This window comes from Amblyraja radiata, chromosome X (genome assembly GCF_010909765.2).
Source record: "Amblyraja radiata isolate CabotCenter1 chromosome X, sAmbRad1.1.pri, whole genome shotgun sequence".
Classification (NCBI taxonomy): domain Eukaryota; kingdom Metazoa; phylum Chordata; class Chondrichthyes; order Rajiformes; family Rajidae; genus Amblyraja; species Amblyraja radiata.
In genome coordinates this window covers 9504082-9521999 of record NC_045999.1, presented here as the reverse complement: position 1 = coordinate 9521999, position 17918 = coordinate 9504082, and the positions used below count along the sequence as shown (strand labels likewise).

The 17918-nt window shown below is 48.9% G+C and overlaps 1 protein-coding gene across 1 annotated transcript in view; it reads right to left on the bottom strand.

Moving 5' to 3' along the window:
- The window catches only part of LOC116968317 (synaptic vesicle glycoprotein 2C-like), a 46579-nt gene that overhangs the window by 6833 nt on the left and 21828 nt on the right, over positions 1–17918 (bottom strand). Inside the window, exons 5-10 of the mRNA XM_033015054.1 lie at positions 14593–14714; positions 12103–12266; positions 5727–5807; positions 4678–4767; positions 3196–3284; positions 1265–1404 (exon numbers count right to left, since the gene is read on the bottom strand). Coding sequence (XP_032870945.1) covers positions 1265–1404; positions 3196–3284; positions 4678–4767; positions 5727–5807; positions 12103–12266; positions 14593–14714 — 686 coding nt within the window. The remainder of the gene's footprint in view (positions 1–1264; positions 1405–3195; positions 3285–4677; positions 4768–5726; positions 5808–12102; positions 12267–14592; positions 14715–17918) is intronic.

The window sequence follows — 17918 nt, the reverse complement described above, 5'->3', positions numbered from 1 at the left end:
CAGCAAAGTGTATGGTTGGGAATAAAAGTGTAGACCACTTCTAAATGGGAAGAGGATTTAGGAATCTGAGGTGCAAAAGGGCTTGAGCGTGCTGGTTGGTGCAGGATTCCCAAAAGGCTAATTTGCAGGTTGAATCAGCAGTAAGGAAGGCAAATGAAATGCTAGAATTCATTTTGATGGAGCTAGAATGCTGAGGCACCTTTAAGGTGCTGGAGAGGCCATATTGGGAATATTGTCGGCAGTTTTGGGCATATCTGAGGAAGGATGTGCTGGATTGGAGAGGGTCCAGGCTCCGGGCCTGTACTCGCTGGTCTCGACCAGAAACATCACCTATTCCTTCTGTCCAGTGATGCTGCCTGTCCTGCTGAGTTACTCCAGCTCTTTGTGTAATGTAATACTCCAGCTCTTTCTGGGTAATGAAAGGCTGAGATGGAGTGGATGTGGAAAGCTTGTTAAATGGAAGAGTCGAGGACCAGAGGCCTAGTACTGCTCTTATGTCTTAAGAACAAAGTACATGGTATGATGGGATCAGCATAGGTCGATAGAGTTGATGAATAGCATCGACATGATGGGCCAAACAGCCCATTTCTGGATGACCTGAAAACTATATATAATTTAAAAGATCTTCCTTTTTCCTGGGATGTCAGGACTTTCATATGAAGAAAGACTGGATAGACTCGGCTTGTGCTCGCTAGAATTTAGAAGATTGAGGGGGGATCTTATAGAAACTTACAAAATTCTTTAGGGGTTGGACAGGCTGGATGCAGGAAGATTGTTTCCGATGTTGGGGAAGTCCAGAACAAGGGGTCACAGTTTAAGGATAAGGGGGAAATATTTTAGGACAGATATGAGAAAAACATTTTTCACACACAGAGTGGTGAATCTCTGGAATTCTCTGCCACAGAAGGTAGTTGAGGCCAGTTCATGGCTATATTTAAGAGGGAGTTGGATGTGGCCCTTGTGGCTAAAGGTATCAGGGTGTATGGAGAGAAGGCAGGTACATGATACTGAGTTGGATGATATTGAATGGCGGTGCAGGCTCGAATGGCCTACTCCTGCACCTATTTTCTATGTTTCCCCATGGGTTTAAGAAGGAACTGCAGATGCTGGAAAATCGAAGGTAGACAAAAGTGCTGGAGAAACTCAGCGGGTGCAGCAGCATCTATGGAGCAAAGGAAATAGGCTATTTCCTTTTCCCCCCATGTGTTCAGCCGCACACTGTTGTCTGGAACAAAGAGCTCTCAGCAAACTGACTAACACGTACCTGCTGTTCTGACCGGGTAGCAGGTGACGTTTTCTGTGCCTTGGCTACTTGGGTTGGACCAGTTGGTGGAACAAGCCGATCCGCCACTGATATCAATGCGTTTCAGCAGCTCGGGAAACCACATCCACAAACCATAGAACCTGCAGAGAGGGTGGAAGGGGAGGGAGACAGGTCTCTGAGTCACTCCAAGTCACAGAGAGGGAATGCTATTTGTAACCTCGGGGTTTCTAGAGACTCTTGAAATATTGGAACATTGGGCACTTTCTTCAAGTTGCCATTCAAGACCAAGGTTGCCATTTGCAACAAAGTGCAAATGCTGGGATCATGCATAAAAACACAAACTGCTGGAGTAGCTAGAATTAAGGTAATTAGGAATGAGGCCGTTCGGCCCATCAAGTTTACTCTGCCATTCAATCGCTCCCTCCTAACCCCATTCTCCTGCCTTCACCCTATTGCCTCTGACACCTGTACTAATCAAGAATCTATCTATCTCTGCCTTAATACCAACTGATGGCCTCCACAGCCTTCTGTGGCAAAGAATTCCACAGATGTACCATCCTCTGATTAAAGGAGGTCTGAAGAAAAGCCCTGACCGTGCATGTCCCCCAGAGACATCGCCCGAGCCACTGAGTTACTCCAGGACTGTGTTCTATCCATGTGAGGTTCCTCTCATGGTTTGTGGGTGGATGTGTGAATTACCCATTATACATTGCCGTTCACCTACCGCTTGAGGCAGAGTCTGGGGGGGGGGGGGGGGGGCGCATGGGCATTAGTTTAGAGATTTTATAGACACTGCCTTCGGCCCAACTAGTCCACGCTGACTGTCGATTGCTCGTTAACACTAGCTCTTATCCCACTTTCACACCCACTCCCTACACACTAGGAGCAACCTCCAGAGGCCAATAAAACTAGAAACCCTTCTGTCTATGGGATGTGGGATAAAACCGGAGCACCCAGAAGAAATCTATAGGGCGAACGTACGAACTCCACACAGACAGCAGGGGCTTAAAGCCGGTTGAGCTGCTGCCAGAGACCCGGGAATGGATGCGGGAATTATGGGATTAACGTAGGATTAGTGTAAGCAACAAAAAGACACAATGTGCTGCAGTAACTCAGCAGGTCAGGCAGCAGCATCTGTGGATGCCAACAACGCCACAGGAGATCCTTCTTCCCTGTGGCGATCAAACGTTACAACACCTCCCCATTCTGTCCTGGGGTAGACTCAGACTGACCCCCCCCTCCCCCTCCCCAATATTTGCACATCCCCCAAGCCTTTCCTCTCGTCACTTTAATCTCATGTTTCATGTATTTCGTGGTTTTATGACTTGGCAGATCAATGGGATAAATGAAGTCGTGTCGTACAGAATGTAAGTGAGTAGTTAATGGGCAGCAGAGACTGGCCGGGCAGATGATTCACAAGCACTCTGCATTGCAGATGGATTTGAACTTTTATAGTCTGGCTTCTACAGTTACGTTGGACAACCCAGTGCAGAATTTGACACCCAGGTCAGGGTACATATATATATATTTAATCTCATTTCTAATTGCGTTTCTGTGAGGAATGTGAAAGCAATTTATTCCCACTCACCGTGAGATTTCTGCTTTGTGTCTCTCCCAATTCCTCCGTACTGGAGGGTGCCAGGGACTGTTCCTAGGTCACCAAACCCCCCCACGGCATGATTTACCTTCACCGGCCGCTTTCCCCCGCCCCCCCCCCATCTCACTTCAGTAACCTTACATCCCCAGGTCAAATCCCTGTCCTGAGCTGAGGGGCAATCGGAGAGAGGTATATAATATTGAATGGAACAGACAGTGTGGAGAGGGTGCGGGGTGGGGGAGAGATGGGGGTGGGGAAATGGGGTTCAGGCCCGGGTCTGAGAGGGTGGAGAGTGTACAGGGGGGGGGGGAGACCCTGTCCTGCTGTAACTCACCCGAAGGAGATGCAGAAGAAGATGACGGAGAGCACAGCCGACGTTGGTGCCAGCTTCCGGGAGAAGATTTTCCGGATCGGATCCGTGCCCTGGGAATGGAAACAGTCCCGAGGGGGTCAGTGGGGTGGGTCCCTGGGATCACCGACACAATCTGCCCCCTTTCCCTCTCTTGTCCGCCTCTACCGCACCCACCATCACTTGTCTCCCTGCCCCATCTCCCCAGAATCCCCCACCCCCCCAGGTTCCATCTGCCAGACCCCTCCGCTCCTGACTTCTCCAGCCTTCCCCCCCCTTTATACTAGCCCACTCCCCCCTCTCAATGCAGGGACTAGAACCACTGCTTGACCCGCTGAGTTCCTCCAGCACGCTATTTTTGTTTTGCTCAGTAGAAGGCGGACTTTGTTGTGATAACGATGCTCTCTGCCCCTTATTGAGGAACTGGGAGCTGGTCTGGCAGAGCCCACACCGCAGGGGGAGCGTGCCGATGGCCCGGCTATTACATGGTGAACCTCTGCCGATAGTCCACAGCCAAGCCCCCTCCCCCCACTATACACACCGGGGTCTGGAGCACAGGTGAAACCACCCCTTCCCCCCTCCTCCTCTCCCCATCTCCCCTGACTTACAGTAGAAACAAGGAACTGCACATGCTGGTTTATGCCAAAGACAGACACAAAGTGCTGGAGTAACTCAGCGGGTCAGGCAGCATCTCTGGAGATAAAGGATACAATGTGAAACGTGACGTCGCCTATCCTTTACCTCCAGAGATGCCGGCTGACCCGCTGAGTTACTCCAGCACTTTGTGTCTTTTTTTGTAAACCGCCACCTGGAGTTCCTTGTTTACACATTCAATAATGCTCGCACCTAGCTTTAAAAAAGACTCTTGCCCCTCACGCGGCTCTCTGGGGTTTGAGCGGAGAACTGGAGGATTCTGCTGCCCACAGAATGAGCTGACTGACTCCCACTGCAACAGTGTGTCTATCCCCCACGTGCCTTATCCTGGGCAAGACGACCATACAAAGGTAGCATCGATGGATGACCTGACAATAGACCGTGAACCCATCCAGGACATGAACGACTCCAGTCCACAATACAGCAACGCATTTTATATTTGTAAGTTTTACAAATAAATACAGGGCAAGAGCGGCAACACGGGTGGCACAGCGGTAGAGTTGCTGCTTCACAGCGCCGGAGACCCAGGTTCGATACCGACTACAGGTGTTGTCTGTACGGAGTTTGTACGTTCTCCCTGTGACCAGCGTGGGTTTTCACCGAGATCTTCGGTTTCCTCCCACATTCCAAAGACGTACAGGTTTGCAGGAAAATCGGCTTGGTGTAAATGTCAAAACTGTCCCTTCCGTGTGGGATAATGTCCGTGTGCGGGGATCGCTGGTCTGTGCGGACACGGTGGGCCGAAGGGCCTGTTTCCGCGCAGCATTTCTAAACAAAACGAAGAGATGGTGAGGAATGAAGTGGAGACCGTACCTTCAGTAGCTGGTCTTTCAGCCAGTCCACACGAGTGTTGTAAAACTTGCTGCTTGTTTTCTCAATGGTGGGGATCAGGAGGCGGCGAACCTGTGGAGGAAGGAAACCCGGAGATGATGGGTCAAGATCGTGGAATCGAAGCTCTGAGGATGAAAGGGAGAGATACCCGCTGATGGGGAGCCCAGAGCCATGATCGCTAGCACTTGCTGCTTATGTTCAGAGGCATTCACCTGGGAGTTCTGCTCAGCAACAGAGGAGTCTGTGGAAGTGTAGAGAGAGTAAAGGAGAGGGGAGAGTACGCAGCCTTGCGGTGCTCCTATGCTGAGGGTCTGCAGGTCCAAGATGTGCTTTCTCAGCCTCACATGCTGCTTCCTGTGTGTCAGGGAATGCGGGGAGAATAAAATGGGAAGAGCCCTGGATGGGCAGGAAAGGTTTAGAGGGATATGGGCCAAACATTGGCAAATGCGACTAGCTGAGATGGGGCATCTGGTTGGCATAGACGAGTCGGGCCAAAGGGCCCCATGTCCATGCTGTAGGACTTAATGAACTGCAGGTGCTGGTTTACAAAAAAAGACCCAAAGTGCTGGAGTAACTCAGCAGGTCAGGCAGAATCTTTGGAGAAGATGGATAAGTGATGTTTCGGGTTAATCAGTTTAGTTTGGAGATACAGCCTAGTGAGTCCGCGCGGACCAATGATCCCCCTGTACATTAACACTATCCTACACACTAGAGGTAATTTATCATTTTTCACCAAAGCCAAATAACCTACAGACCTGTACGACTTTGGAGCGTGGGAGGAAACACGCGTGGCCACGGGGAGAATATACAAACTCCATACGACAGCACCCTTCAGACTCAAGAAGGGTTCTGACCCGAAATGTCACCTATCCATGTTCTCCATAGACGTTGCCTGACCCGCTGAGTTACTCCAGCACTTGGTGTCTTTTTTAGTTTACCATGGCATCACGTTTGACACAGACACTGTGGGCTGAAGGGCCTGTCACCATGCTGTACTGAGCTGTGTTGTAAGTACATTGCTGTTCACTTACTGGGCAGGAGCGCGCGGTCCCACGCAGATTCCACTGGAACATCCGCTCGAAAACCCGCAGGGCTTCTTCCTCTTGTCCAGTCTGTACAGGGAGAAATAAGGAGTCGTTACTGAACAATTTAACAAGGGAAGGCACGGTGGCGCAGCGGTAGAGTTGCTGCCTTACAGCGCCAGACCCGGGTTCAATCCCGTCTACGGATGCTGTTTGTACGGAGTTTGTACGTTCTCCCCGTGACCTGCGTGGGTCCGGTTTCCTCCCACATTCCGAAGACGTACAGGTTTGTAGGTTAATTGGCTTTGGAAAAATTGTAAGTTATCCCTAGTGTGTGTAGGATAGTGGTAGTGTTGGGGATCGCTGGTTGGCGCAGACTCGGTGGGCCGTAAGGCACGTTTCCGCACTGTACATCTAAATTTAACAAAAAATCTCTAAACTAAACTCAGTCCTGATGCAGGAAACTACGTTTTATTCTTGCACATGAATGTTTTGGCCCAGGAGAGTGTGGAAGAACAGTGACCTCAGGGTACAGAGGCACATAGTTCCCAAACATTATCAGCACTAATACACAAGGTGAATAATGGTAACACTCTTTTCCCCAGGGTAGTGGAATGTAAATCTAGAAGGCATAGAGGGGAAGATATAAACATGATTGTCAGGGCAACCTTTTCTGCACACAGGGTTGTTTGGAACAAGCTGTAAAGGCGGGTATAAGTATAATGTTTAAAATATATCTTGGACATGTACGTGGATAAGAAAGGTTTAAGAGGGATATGAGCCAAACACAGGTAAATGAGGTTAGTTCAGGTAGGTATCTTGGTCAGCATGGGCGAGTGGGCTGAAGGGCCTGTTTCTGTGCTCTATCTCTCTCTCTATAAATGTTCACACTGGCCTTTTGTTTCAACCAACTGCCAATTAATCTTCCCCCCCCCCCCCATGACCGGTGTCCACCCACCATGCTTTGTCCTGCCTCTCCTCTCTTCCTCATCCCCCTCCCCTACATTGTCTGAAGAAGGGCCCGGATCCAAAACCTCACCTATCCATGTTCTCCAGAGATGCTGCCTGACCCGCTGTTTCTCCAGCACGTTGTGTCTTTCCTTGTAAGACAGTTATCTGCAGTTCCTGGTTTCTACATTTTGACCGCTCCACTGGAAATCGCCTCAAGATATGTCTACTTTGTCACCTTTCTTCTCCTCCCCCTTCCCCCCCCTGCAGTCAGTCTGAAGAAGGGTCCCAATCCGAAATGTCACCCACATTCTCCAGAGATGCTGCCTGACCTGCTGAGTTACTCCAGCACTTTTGTCTACCTTCGATTTTCCCGCATCTGCAGTTCCTTCTTAAAAACTATTTATTGAAGACAACAGCCATCTCCGTTCCAGGGCAATGCCAGTGTATTCCCATGGGATGGGACAGGTTTTTCCACAGGGCACAGACAGGGAAAGACGGTGTTAATGGGAACAATTGATGTCCAAATGGTTGACTTTGAAGGAACAAAGGGAGGATTTGGCAACTTAACATTGGGTTGTCAAATATTCATGGCTCAGCAATGATTCATCACAGCCAGTGCAAGATGCCACTATTTCATGGCAGAAAGTGAGCAACCAGATCATGTGTATTTTTTTCCTTAAATTCAGCTTAGAATTCAGAAAAAATGATCTAGCGTGCCAGCTTGATTTTGCTGGTCCGGGCAAATGCAGACTGGCCGATTGTTTCGCAGAACACCTTCGCTCAGCCCACCTGAACCAACCTGTTCTCCCGATTTCCTGACTCTTTAATTCTCCTTCCCATTCCCACACAGACCTTTCTCTCCATGGTCTCCTCCATTGTCAGAGTGATGCTAAACGCTAGAATTTAGAAGATTGAGGGGGGATCTTATAGAAACTTACAAAATTCTTAAGGGGTTGGGCAGGCTAGATGCAGGAAGATTGTTCCCGATGTTGGGGAAGTCCAGAACCAGTTTAAGGATAAAGGGGAAATCTTTTAGGACCGAGATGAGGAAAACATTTTTCACACAGAGAGTGGTGAATCTGTGGAATTCTCTGCCACAGAAGGTAGTTGAGGCCAGTTCATTGGCTATATTTAAGAGGGAGTTAGATGTGGCCCTTGTGGCTAAAGGGATCAGGGGGTATGGAGAGAAGGCAGGTACAGGGTACTGAGTTGGATGATCGGCCATGATCATATTGAATGGCGGTGCAGGCTCGAAGGGCCAAATGGCCTACTCCTGCACCTATTTTCTATGTTTCTAAACGCAAATTGGAGGAACAGCACCTCATATTTCGCTTGTGCAGCTTACAGCCCAGTGGTATGAATATTGATTTCTGTCACTTCAGGTAGCCCCGGCATTCCCTCTCTCTCTATCCCTCTCCCACCCAAGTCGCACCAGCTTCTCGTTTTCACCCGACAAACAGCTTACAATGGCCTGTTTCCTTTATCATCATTACTTTTATGCATTTCTTAAATTCATTGTTCTTTATGTCTCCACATCAGTCTATATCTCTCGTTTCCCTTATCCCCGACCAGTCTGAAGAAGGGTCTCGACCCAAAACGTCACCCATCCCTTCTCTCCAGAGATGCTGCCTGTCCTGCTGAGTTACTCCAGCTTTTTTGTGTCTATCTTCGGTTTAAACCAGCATCTGCAGTTCCTTCTTACACAAAAGGGTAGAAAGAGTGGGGCGGGGAGTGGGGCTGCCAGTGGGGCGGGGAGTGGGGAGGCCAGTGGGGCGGGGAGTGTGGCGGGGAGTGGGGCGGCCAGTGGGGCGGGGAGTGGGGCGGGGAGTGGGGCGGGGAGTGGGGCGGGGAGTGGGGCGGGGAGTGGGGCGGCCAGTGGGGCGGCCAGTGGGGCGGGGAGTGGGGCGGGGAGTGGGGCGGGGAGTGGGGCGGCCAGTGGGGCGGGGAGTGGGGCGGCCAGTGGGGCGGGGAGTGGGGCGGGGAGTGGGGCGGGGGAGTGGGGCGGCCAGTGGGGCGGGGAGTGGGGCGGGGAGTGGGGCGGGGGAGTGGGGCGGGGGAGTGGGGCGGCACCTAGTCTATGTGCAGCGATAGAGTTGCTGCCTCGCAGCCACGCAGCAGATTGGGATTTGATCCTGACTGTGGGTGCTATCTGTACGGAATTTGTATGTTCCCCATGTGACAGCGTGGGTTTTCTCCAGGTGCTCCGGGTTCCTCCCACATTCCAAAGACTTTATGGTTTGCAGGTTAATGGCTTTGGTAAAATTGTAAATGATCCTTAGTATGTAGGATAGTGCTAGTGTATGGGGGGTGGAGAAATCGCTGGTCGGCACAGACTTGGTGGGCCGGTTTCTGAGCTGAATCTCTAAAGTCTAAAGAGTGGGTGAAGTGGGACATTAGGCTGGTGACTGATGAAGCCGTTGGCGGTGATGGATGCCAGGATCGAGTGCTACAAGGTTCTCCCGCACTAACAGGCAAGGGGATCTCTGCACAACTCCCACTCCTGTGATCTCCTGAGGCGGACGGGACTGTTGATGCGGACAGACTGTGTTAGCACCATCTGCTGACCAGCTGACACGGCCTCAGAAATAAATCACATTTACATAGAGACCAGACAGGTCAAGGCGCTATTAAAGACACAAGAGACTGCAGATACTGTCAGCTTGAGCAATAAACAAAGTGCTGGAAGAACGCGGCAGGCCAAGCAGCAAGCTGCGGAGGGAAATGGACAGACAACATGTCGGGTCGGGTCGGGCCCTTCCTTCAGGCTGCTACAAGGGGGCCAGGTTGGGAGAGGGATGGGGCAAGTGTTGGCTGGAGTCAAGTGAGAAGAGGTGACAGGAGATGGGAAGAAAAGCAGAAGGTGAAGTTGGGTGCAGATGTGCAAACTGACAAGGAAGAAGGCGGAGAGTTGAATGTAGATCCAGGTGGAAGGATGGCGGGTGGAAGAGAATGGAAGAGGGGAGAGAAAAAAACTGGAGGGGAGGAATATAGGGGAACGGAAGTGGGAGAGGAGCAGATGGAGGAGAGGAACGTGGTGACGGGCAGGGGCACGTTGGGGGAAGATTCAGATTCAGATTCAAACTTTATTGTCATTGTGCAGTGTATAGTACAGAGACAATGATCTCCCTAGAAGAGCGACATAGAATATGAGCAATAAATAAATATATTTACAGTGCCATTATTTTTTTTTCCTGGTGGAAGGAGTGTCCGGGGGGGGGGGGGTGATTGGCAATCACCGAGGTACAGTGTAACAGCCGCAGGGAAGAAGCTGTTCCTGGACCTGCTGGTCCGGCAACGGAGAGACCTGTAGCGCCTCCCAGATGGTAGGAGGGTAAACAGTCTGTGGTTGGGGTGAGAGGTGAAAGTTGGGTGGGGGCAGGGGGGTTACTTGAAAATATTTGGAGAATTCAATCTGAAGAAGGGTTTCGACCCGAAACGTCGCCTATTTCCTTCACTCCATAGATGCTGCTGCACCAGCTGAGTTTCTCCAGCACTTTTGTCTACCTTCAATGTTCATATCGTCGGGTTGTAAGCTACCCAGGCAGAATACGAGGTGCTCTTCCTCCAGTTTGCGTGTGGCCTCCCCGGCAATGGAGGAGGCCCTGGACAGAAAGGTTTGTGTGGGAACGGGAAGGGGAGATAAAATGGTTGGCAACTGGCAGATCCCGTATCGAGTGCAAGTGTTCGGTGGAATGAAACAGATGAGGTTAGAGGCAGTGCACTCCTCGAGCTGCACTGATAAGCACAAAGTGATCAGATTCAAGCCCAGAAGGCTCCTTTATGGCTAACAGTTCCAGTAGTGGGAGTCTAGGACCAATGGGGACATACTTCTAGAATGGAGACGAGGAAGAATTTCTTTAGCCTGAGGGTGGTGAATCTGTGAAAAATCATTAAGAAAATGGGGGTGAGGGAAAAAATAGATCAGCCATGATAGGGTAGGGCAGACTTGATGGGCCGAATGGCGTAATTCTGCTCCTATATTAAGGAAACGGTTTCCTGTTCTACACTTGGTTTTGTTGATGTAAGGGGTCATATCGGGAACACTGATGCTATAGATGAAGTTACAGGAGGTGTTCATTTGTATTGACAATAGGTGCAGGAGTAGGCCCTTCGAGCCAACACCGCCATGGCACATTGTGTGGTATTAAAGCCCAGAATCCTCCTTTAAAAGGTTCTGTTTAGTTTATTATTGTCACATATAGAGGTACTGCGAAAAGCTTTTTGGTGCATGCAGTCCAGTCATGGAAAAAAGTATACTTGGTTACAATCAAGCCGTCCACAGTGTACAGATTCAGAACAACGGTTATAACGTTTAGAACAAGATAAAGTCCAGTAAAATCCAATTAAAGATAGTCCAAGGGTCTCTAATGAGGCCCACTGAGTTAGTACTGACCAGCGATCCCCGCACACTAGCACTGCCCTACATACTAGAGACAAGTTAAAACCTTGTCCCACGGTACGAGTTCATTCCAAGAGCTCTCCCGAGTTAAAAAAAAATCAAACTCGTGGTAAGCACGGAGAATGAACGCAGCGGGTACGTCGGAGCTCGGGGACATCTCTTAACCCTAACGGCAGGTACTTGGGAATGCTCGCTAACGGCAGGTAAGCACAGGAAGACTCGTGAAGATTTTTCAACATGATGAAAAATGTCCACGAGAGCCCCGAGTACCGGCGAGCGGCCTTTACCGTAAATCTCCGAGTTCGAATCAGGGCAAACTCGGGAGAGCTCTTGGAATGAACTCGTACTGTGGGACAGGGCTTTTACAATTGTTTCCAAAGCCAATTAACCTACAAACCTGTACGTCTTTGGAGTGTGGGAGGAAACCAGAGCACCCGGAGAAAACCCACGCAGGTCACGGGGAGAACGTACAAACTTGGTACAGATAGCACCAGTCGTCAGGATCGAACCCGGGTCAAATGTAGATACTAGGAACTGCAGATGCTGGAATCTCGAGCTAAATACAAAGTGCTGGAGTAACTCAGCGGGTTAGGCAGCATCTCTGGAGAAAATGGATGGACAGCCCCACCTGTAAGCGCAGCACGGTGGTGCAGCAGTAGAGTTACTGCCTTACAGCACCAGGGACCCAGGTTCAATCCTGACGACGGGTGCTGTCTGTAGAGTTTGTTTGTTCTCCCCGTGACCTCGTGGATTTTCTCCGGGTGCTCCGGTTTCCTCCCACACTCCAAAGGCGTTCAGGTTTGTAGGTTAATTGGCTTCTGTAAATTGCCCCTGGTGTGCGGGATAGATTTAGTGTGCGGGTGAACGCTGGTCGGCACAGACTCGGTGGGCAGAAAGGCCTGTTTCCACGCTGTATCTCTAAACTAAACTAGAAGCGTCACCCATCTATTCCCTCCACAGATGCTGCCTGACCCGCTGAGTTGCTCAAGCAATTGGTGCTATGCTCGAGGGTTGCAGTGTGTGTTGCCTCCTTACCTCCATCAAGAACTTTGGACTCTCGGGCATCCCGAGTGCGTAGACCAGTGCGGAGGTCAGGCTGGGCAGCGAGCACAGCAGCACAAAGACCCGCCAGCTGGGAAAGGTCATAGAGCCGAGTTGGAAGGACAGCGAGGTCCTGGGGATGACCAACCAGGCCAGGCCTGCGGACAGACAGACAAGAGAGGCAGCATTAGGTCAGCCCATCAGCAGTCTGTGTGCACACAGCATATCATCTCCAACAGGACATGGGGCGGCATAGTTGGTAGTGCAGCTGCCTCACAGTGCTGGGGACAGAGGTTCGATCCTGACCTTGGGTGCTGTCTGTGTGGAGTTTGTACATTCTCCCCGTGGCTTTAGACTTTAGACTTTGGAGATACAGCATGGAAACAGGCCCTTCGGCCCACCGAGTCCACGCCCACCACCACTAAATACTATCCTACACACACAAGGGACAATTTACAATTTTACTGGAGCCAAATAACCTACAAACCTGCACGTCATTGGTGTGTGGGAGGAAAGCTGAGCACCCAGAGAAAACCAACGGGGTCACAGGGAGAATGTACAAACTCTGTACTGACAGCACCCGTAGATGGGATCGAACCCGGGTCTCTGACGCTGGAAGGCAGCTACTCCAACGCTGCGTCACTGTTTCCCCCCCATATAATGCCGCCCAACTTCTAAAAATGCGCCTTAAAAACTATTTGGATGGGATGAATCTCAGCCAGGTGTGGCATCTGCTGTGTTCTTGACTGACTGAACCTGCAGAGAGAGAGTGGTGAACAGACAAGTCCACCACTGCATAAATGATGGGAATATGGAGACTATATTCTCCTGTATAATTCATGCCAGCACATGTTGTAGACAAGGGCTGTCGGCACGCTGACGTTTACACCCTTCTGCATTTGCAGCACCATCATCACCTACATACAGAATGCCTCCAAATTTAATTAAATTTTTTTTTTTTTTAAATGACATTGGAATGCGAGAAGCAAAGTAAACTTTTAAACTCGTTTCAATTGGTGTACTTGTAGGAGCATGGCTGGAATTTTAATGCAACTTTAAATTCCAGACTGCATTTCTGGCTGGCTGCAACCTTTATTTATCCTGTCCTCATGAATAAATGAAAGAGCTGCAATGTTGCCACTGCACTTTGATATGGATTTGCTCGGCACAACAATGAAAGATTTATAGAAACAATTATAATAAAGGCAAGATGATATTCCGATTCGCCTGTTTAGGAAAAAGACATGAATCCGGTGTTATTACCCCACTGAAAGGAACAATTGATTACTCCAAGAGAGAAACTAGACCATTCCAAACTGGGTCACGTTCAACATCTATAAAGCACCAGCTTTTATTTCCCGCTGGAGTAAAGAGTTATATTGCAGCAATCTTTTCAAAATGAATGGCCCGTAATTAACTTAACAGCTTCAAGTTTTAAACATCATCCAATAAAAAAGTTATCAATTATTTTTGCTGAATCATCCTTTCAAAACTTTAATTGCGAGACTGTTTTATGGCAATGAAAAATAACATTGGAGTCTTAATTAAAAAAGACTAATTTTCATCACCGAGCATCCACATAAACATAGTTAATAAACTGACGGTTGTTAATAAATTGATAGTTCATCATCTGGCCATTGTGAAGTGGTTTGCAAAGTAGCTTTTACAGTGGTTGGCAAGGATTAACGTGCTTCTTGTTCAATATCATTATGGTTCAATAGGCAATAGACAATAGGTGCAGGAGTAGGCCATTCAGCCCTTCGAGCCAGCACCGCCATTCAATGTGATCATGGCTGATCATCCCCAATCCCTCGAAGGGCTAAATGGCCTACTGCACCTATTACCTATTGTCTATTGTCATCTGCTCAAAGAGGCCTGAAGATAAATCCCAAGAGCATCAAACATAGAAACATAGGTGCAGGAGTAGGCCATTCGGCCCTTCGAGCCTGCACCGCCATTCAATATGATCATGGCTGATCATCCAACTCAGTATCCTGTACCTGCCTTCTCTCCATACCCCCTGATCCCTTTAGCCACAAGGGCCACATCTAACTCCCTCTTAAATATAGCCAATGAACTGGCCTCAACTACCTTCTGCGGGAGAGAATTCCACAGATTCACCACTCTCTGTGTGAAAAAAGTTTTCCTCATCTCGGTCCTAAAAGATTTCCCCTTTATCCTTAAACTGTGACCCCTTGTTCTGGACTTCCCCAACATCGGGAACAATCTTCCTGCATCTAGCCTGTCCAACCCCTTAAGAATTTTGTACGTTTCTATAAGATCCCCCCTCAATCTTCTAAATTCTAGCGAGTACAAACCCAGTCTATCCAGTCTTTCTTCATATGACAGTCCTGACATCCCAGGAATCAGTCTGGTGAACCTTCTCTGTACTCCCTCTATGGCAAGAATGTCTTTCCCCACAAGGCCCCACAGCTCGGTACGTTGGCTAGTCTTGTGTTTCAGGGTTTGTGTGACTCCACCTACCTGCTGCAAAGATGTTCCCGCCCATCCAGAAGGCGGCCAAAGCACTGATCATGCAGCCTCTCCTGTTCTGTGGTTGGAATTCCGCAAAGTAGGAGAATATGACCGGCAGAGAACCTCCAACACTGCGAATGCACAGAAAATTAAATCATCACCATATGTCCATCGGAATAACAATGCTATGATAGATTGTCCGAGTTGTGAACAGAATCCATTTTGTGTTGGTAAGCGCCAATTAAGATGAAAACGTAACCACATTGGAGCTCTAGCCACCAATGCTTCTACTTTCTCAGAAGACAAAGGAAGTTTAGCGTGTCTCCAACAACTCTCACCAACGTCTACAAATGCTGGCAGAAAGCATCCTGTCGGCTTGTATCACAGCTTGGTTTGGCAACAGTTCTGCCCAAGACCACAAGAAATTGCAGAAAGTCACGCAGCCCATAAGGTCATAAGTGATAGGAGTAGAATTAGGCCATTCGACCCATCAAGTCTGCCATTCATCATGGATGATCTAACTCTCCTTCCTAACCCCATTCTCCTGCCTTCTCCTCATGCCCCCGACACCCGTACTAATCAAGAATCTATCTATCTCTGCCTTAAAAATATCCACTGACTTGGCCTCCATCACACAGTCCAGCTCTCAAATCCTCCCCACCAACCTTCTATCTACACTTCACACTGCCTCGGGAAGGCATCCAACATTATCAAGGTTCTTTCTTACCCCAAGTATTCCCGCTTTTCCCCCTCTTCCATCAGGAAGAAAGTACAAAATCTTGAAAGCGCGTACCACCAAATTCAGGAACAGCTTTATCCCCATTGTATGACTACTGAATGGTCCTCTGATAAGCTCAGATATATTCCTCACCTGCCAAACCTCTACAGATCTCCAAGAGAGAATTCCAATGAGTCGACAATCCCCAGGCTAAAAGATTTCTTCTCATTTCAGTTCGTAAATAGAGAACCTTTTAAATTTGGGATTGCAGTCCCACATTCTAGACTGTTTAGCTCAAATAAAAACATCAACCTCACTATATCCACCTTGCTGGTCTCTCTTAGTCTTCTGTATTGAAGTCACCCAAACACCAGGGCATAGAGGTTCAATTTACTCCATTTGTGCTCATTAGACAGAGCTTCTAGCTCACAAAACCACCTTGTGAACCTTTGTTGAATTTCCTCCACAGCAAGTATATCCTTTAGAAAAAGAGACTTAAAGTGCATGTCATGTTCTGGGTTCACCCCCAGCTCGACTCATTGTCCCACCTGCTCAACAGTGGGTAGCACGGTGGTGCTGCCTTACAGTGTCAAAGATCCAGGTTTGATCCTGACACCGGGTCTCCCAGTGACCACGTGGGTTTTCTCAAGGTGCTCATGTTTCCTCCCACACTCCAAAGATGTACAGGTTTGTAGGTTAATTGGCTTTGGTAAAATTGTAAAACTTCCCTAGCGTGTAGGAGAGTGCTCGTCATAGATGGAGTCATAGAGTGATACAGAGTGGAAACAGGCCCTTCGGCCCAACTCGCTCACACTGGCCAACAATGTCCCAGCTACCCTAGTTCCACTCGCCCGTGCTTGGTCCATAACCCTCCAAACCTGTCCTATCTATGTACCTGTCCAACTCTTTCTTAAACGATGGGATAGTCCCAGCCTCAACTACCTCCTCGGGCAGCTTGTTCCATACACCCACCTCTGTGTATGGGATGAGCATGTTGTAAATTGTCCCTAGTGTGTGGGATAATGTTAGTGTACGGGGTGATCATTGGTTGGCACGGACTCTGTGGGCCGAAGGGCCTTTTTCCACGCTATATCTCTAAAGTCTAAAGGTTTCTGACTGGCCAGAAGCTGTCGAAACATAGAGCCAGTTGGGCGGAGGGGGTGGGGGGGAGCCATTTGGGATGGTATGGAGAACCTCAAGGCTATGGAGGTATTAAGATACCAGCAACAACACCCGCCTGCATTTATATTAATGTGGGTATTATACAAAAGGGTTTGATAGGAGATAACGTGTTTGGCCAAGTAACATTTACCTTGGGAGGAGAAGTGGATTTTAAGAAACAGAAACCGAGGAGAAGACAAGAACACACAGGGTGGGTGACAACTGGAACTTGCTCAATGATGAGTTGGTGGAGTCAGATATTATTAATATGTTTAAGAGGCATTTAGACGCATACCTAAATAGGCACGTCACAGGAGAATATGGTCCAAATAGGATCCTGTAGTGGGCAAAAAACGCGGCATGGACAAGGGCCCATTTCTGTGTTTAGTTTCGTTTAGAGATACAGCGTGGAATCAGGCCCTTCAGCCCACCGAGTCCGCACTGACCAGTGATCCCCGCACATTAACACTTTCCTACACGCACTAGGGATAATTTACACTTATTCCAACAATTAACCTACAAACCTGTACGTCTTTGGACTGTGGGAGGAAACCAAAGATCTCGGAGAAAAGCCACGCAGGTCACGGGGAGAACGTACAAACTCCGTACAGACAGCGCCTGTAGTCGGGATCGAACCCAGGTCTCTGGCGCTGTAAGGCAGCAACTCTACCGCTGCGCCTCCGTGCCGCCCTCTACAATTGTATGACATTCTAGGTTTCGATGTATGTTTTCACCACGGTCTTACATAATTTGAGTACTCAAATCTTGCTAATAAAATATTTACCTACCTACCTGCCTGCTCTAGCTACACGCGAGCTTTCATTGACTTCTATAAAACATCATAAGATTATAAGTGATAGGAGTAGAATTGTACCGCCATTTACTCCGCTATTCAATCATGGCTGATCTATCTCTCCCTCCTAACCCCATTCTCCTGCCTTCTCCCCATTACCTCTGACGTGTACTAATCAAAACATCCAGGTCTATGAGCATCAATATTCACTAACCAACCACCACATTAAAAATGATTAATTTGTTTTTCTACTGAGAAGCTCAATATTTTTCCACACCATACTTCATTTACCACAGCGTTGCCCACTCATGCAACTTGGTCTGTGTCCTCTTGAAGCCTCTATTTACACTCGCGTTCCTACTTAAGCTTTGCATCATCAATAAACTATTGCATTTGGTCACCTTGGTTGAATTGCCGATCAGTAGGGGGCCCAAGCATCGACCCTTGTAGTACTGTACGATGGGCAGCACAGCGGCACAGCTGGTAGAGTCCCAGGTTTGATCCCCGACCTTGGGTGCTGTGTCTATGGAGTTTGCATGTACTTCCTGTGACTGTATGGGTATCTTCGGGGTGCTCCGTTTCCTCCCTCATCCCAAAGACATGCAGGTTTGTAGGTTAATTGACCTCTGAATTGCCCCTCGTGTGCGGGGAGCGGTTGGGTAA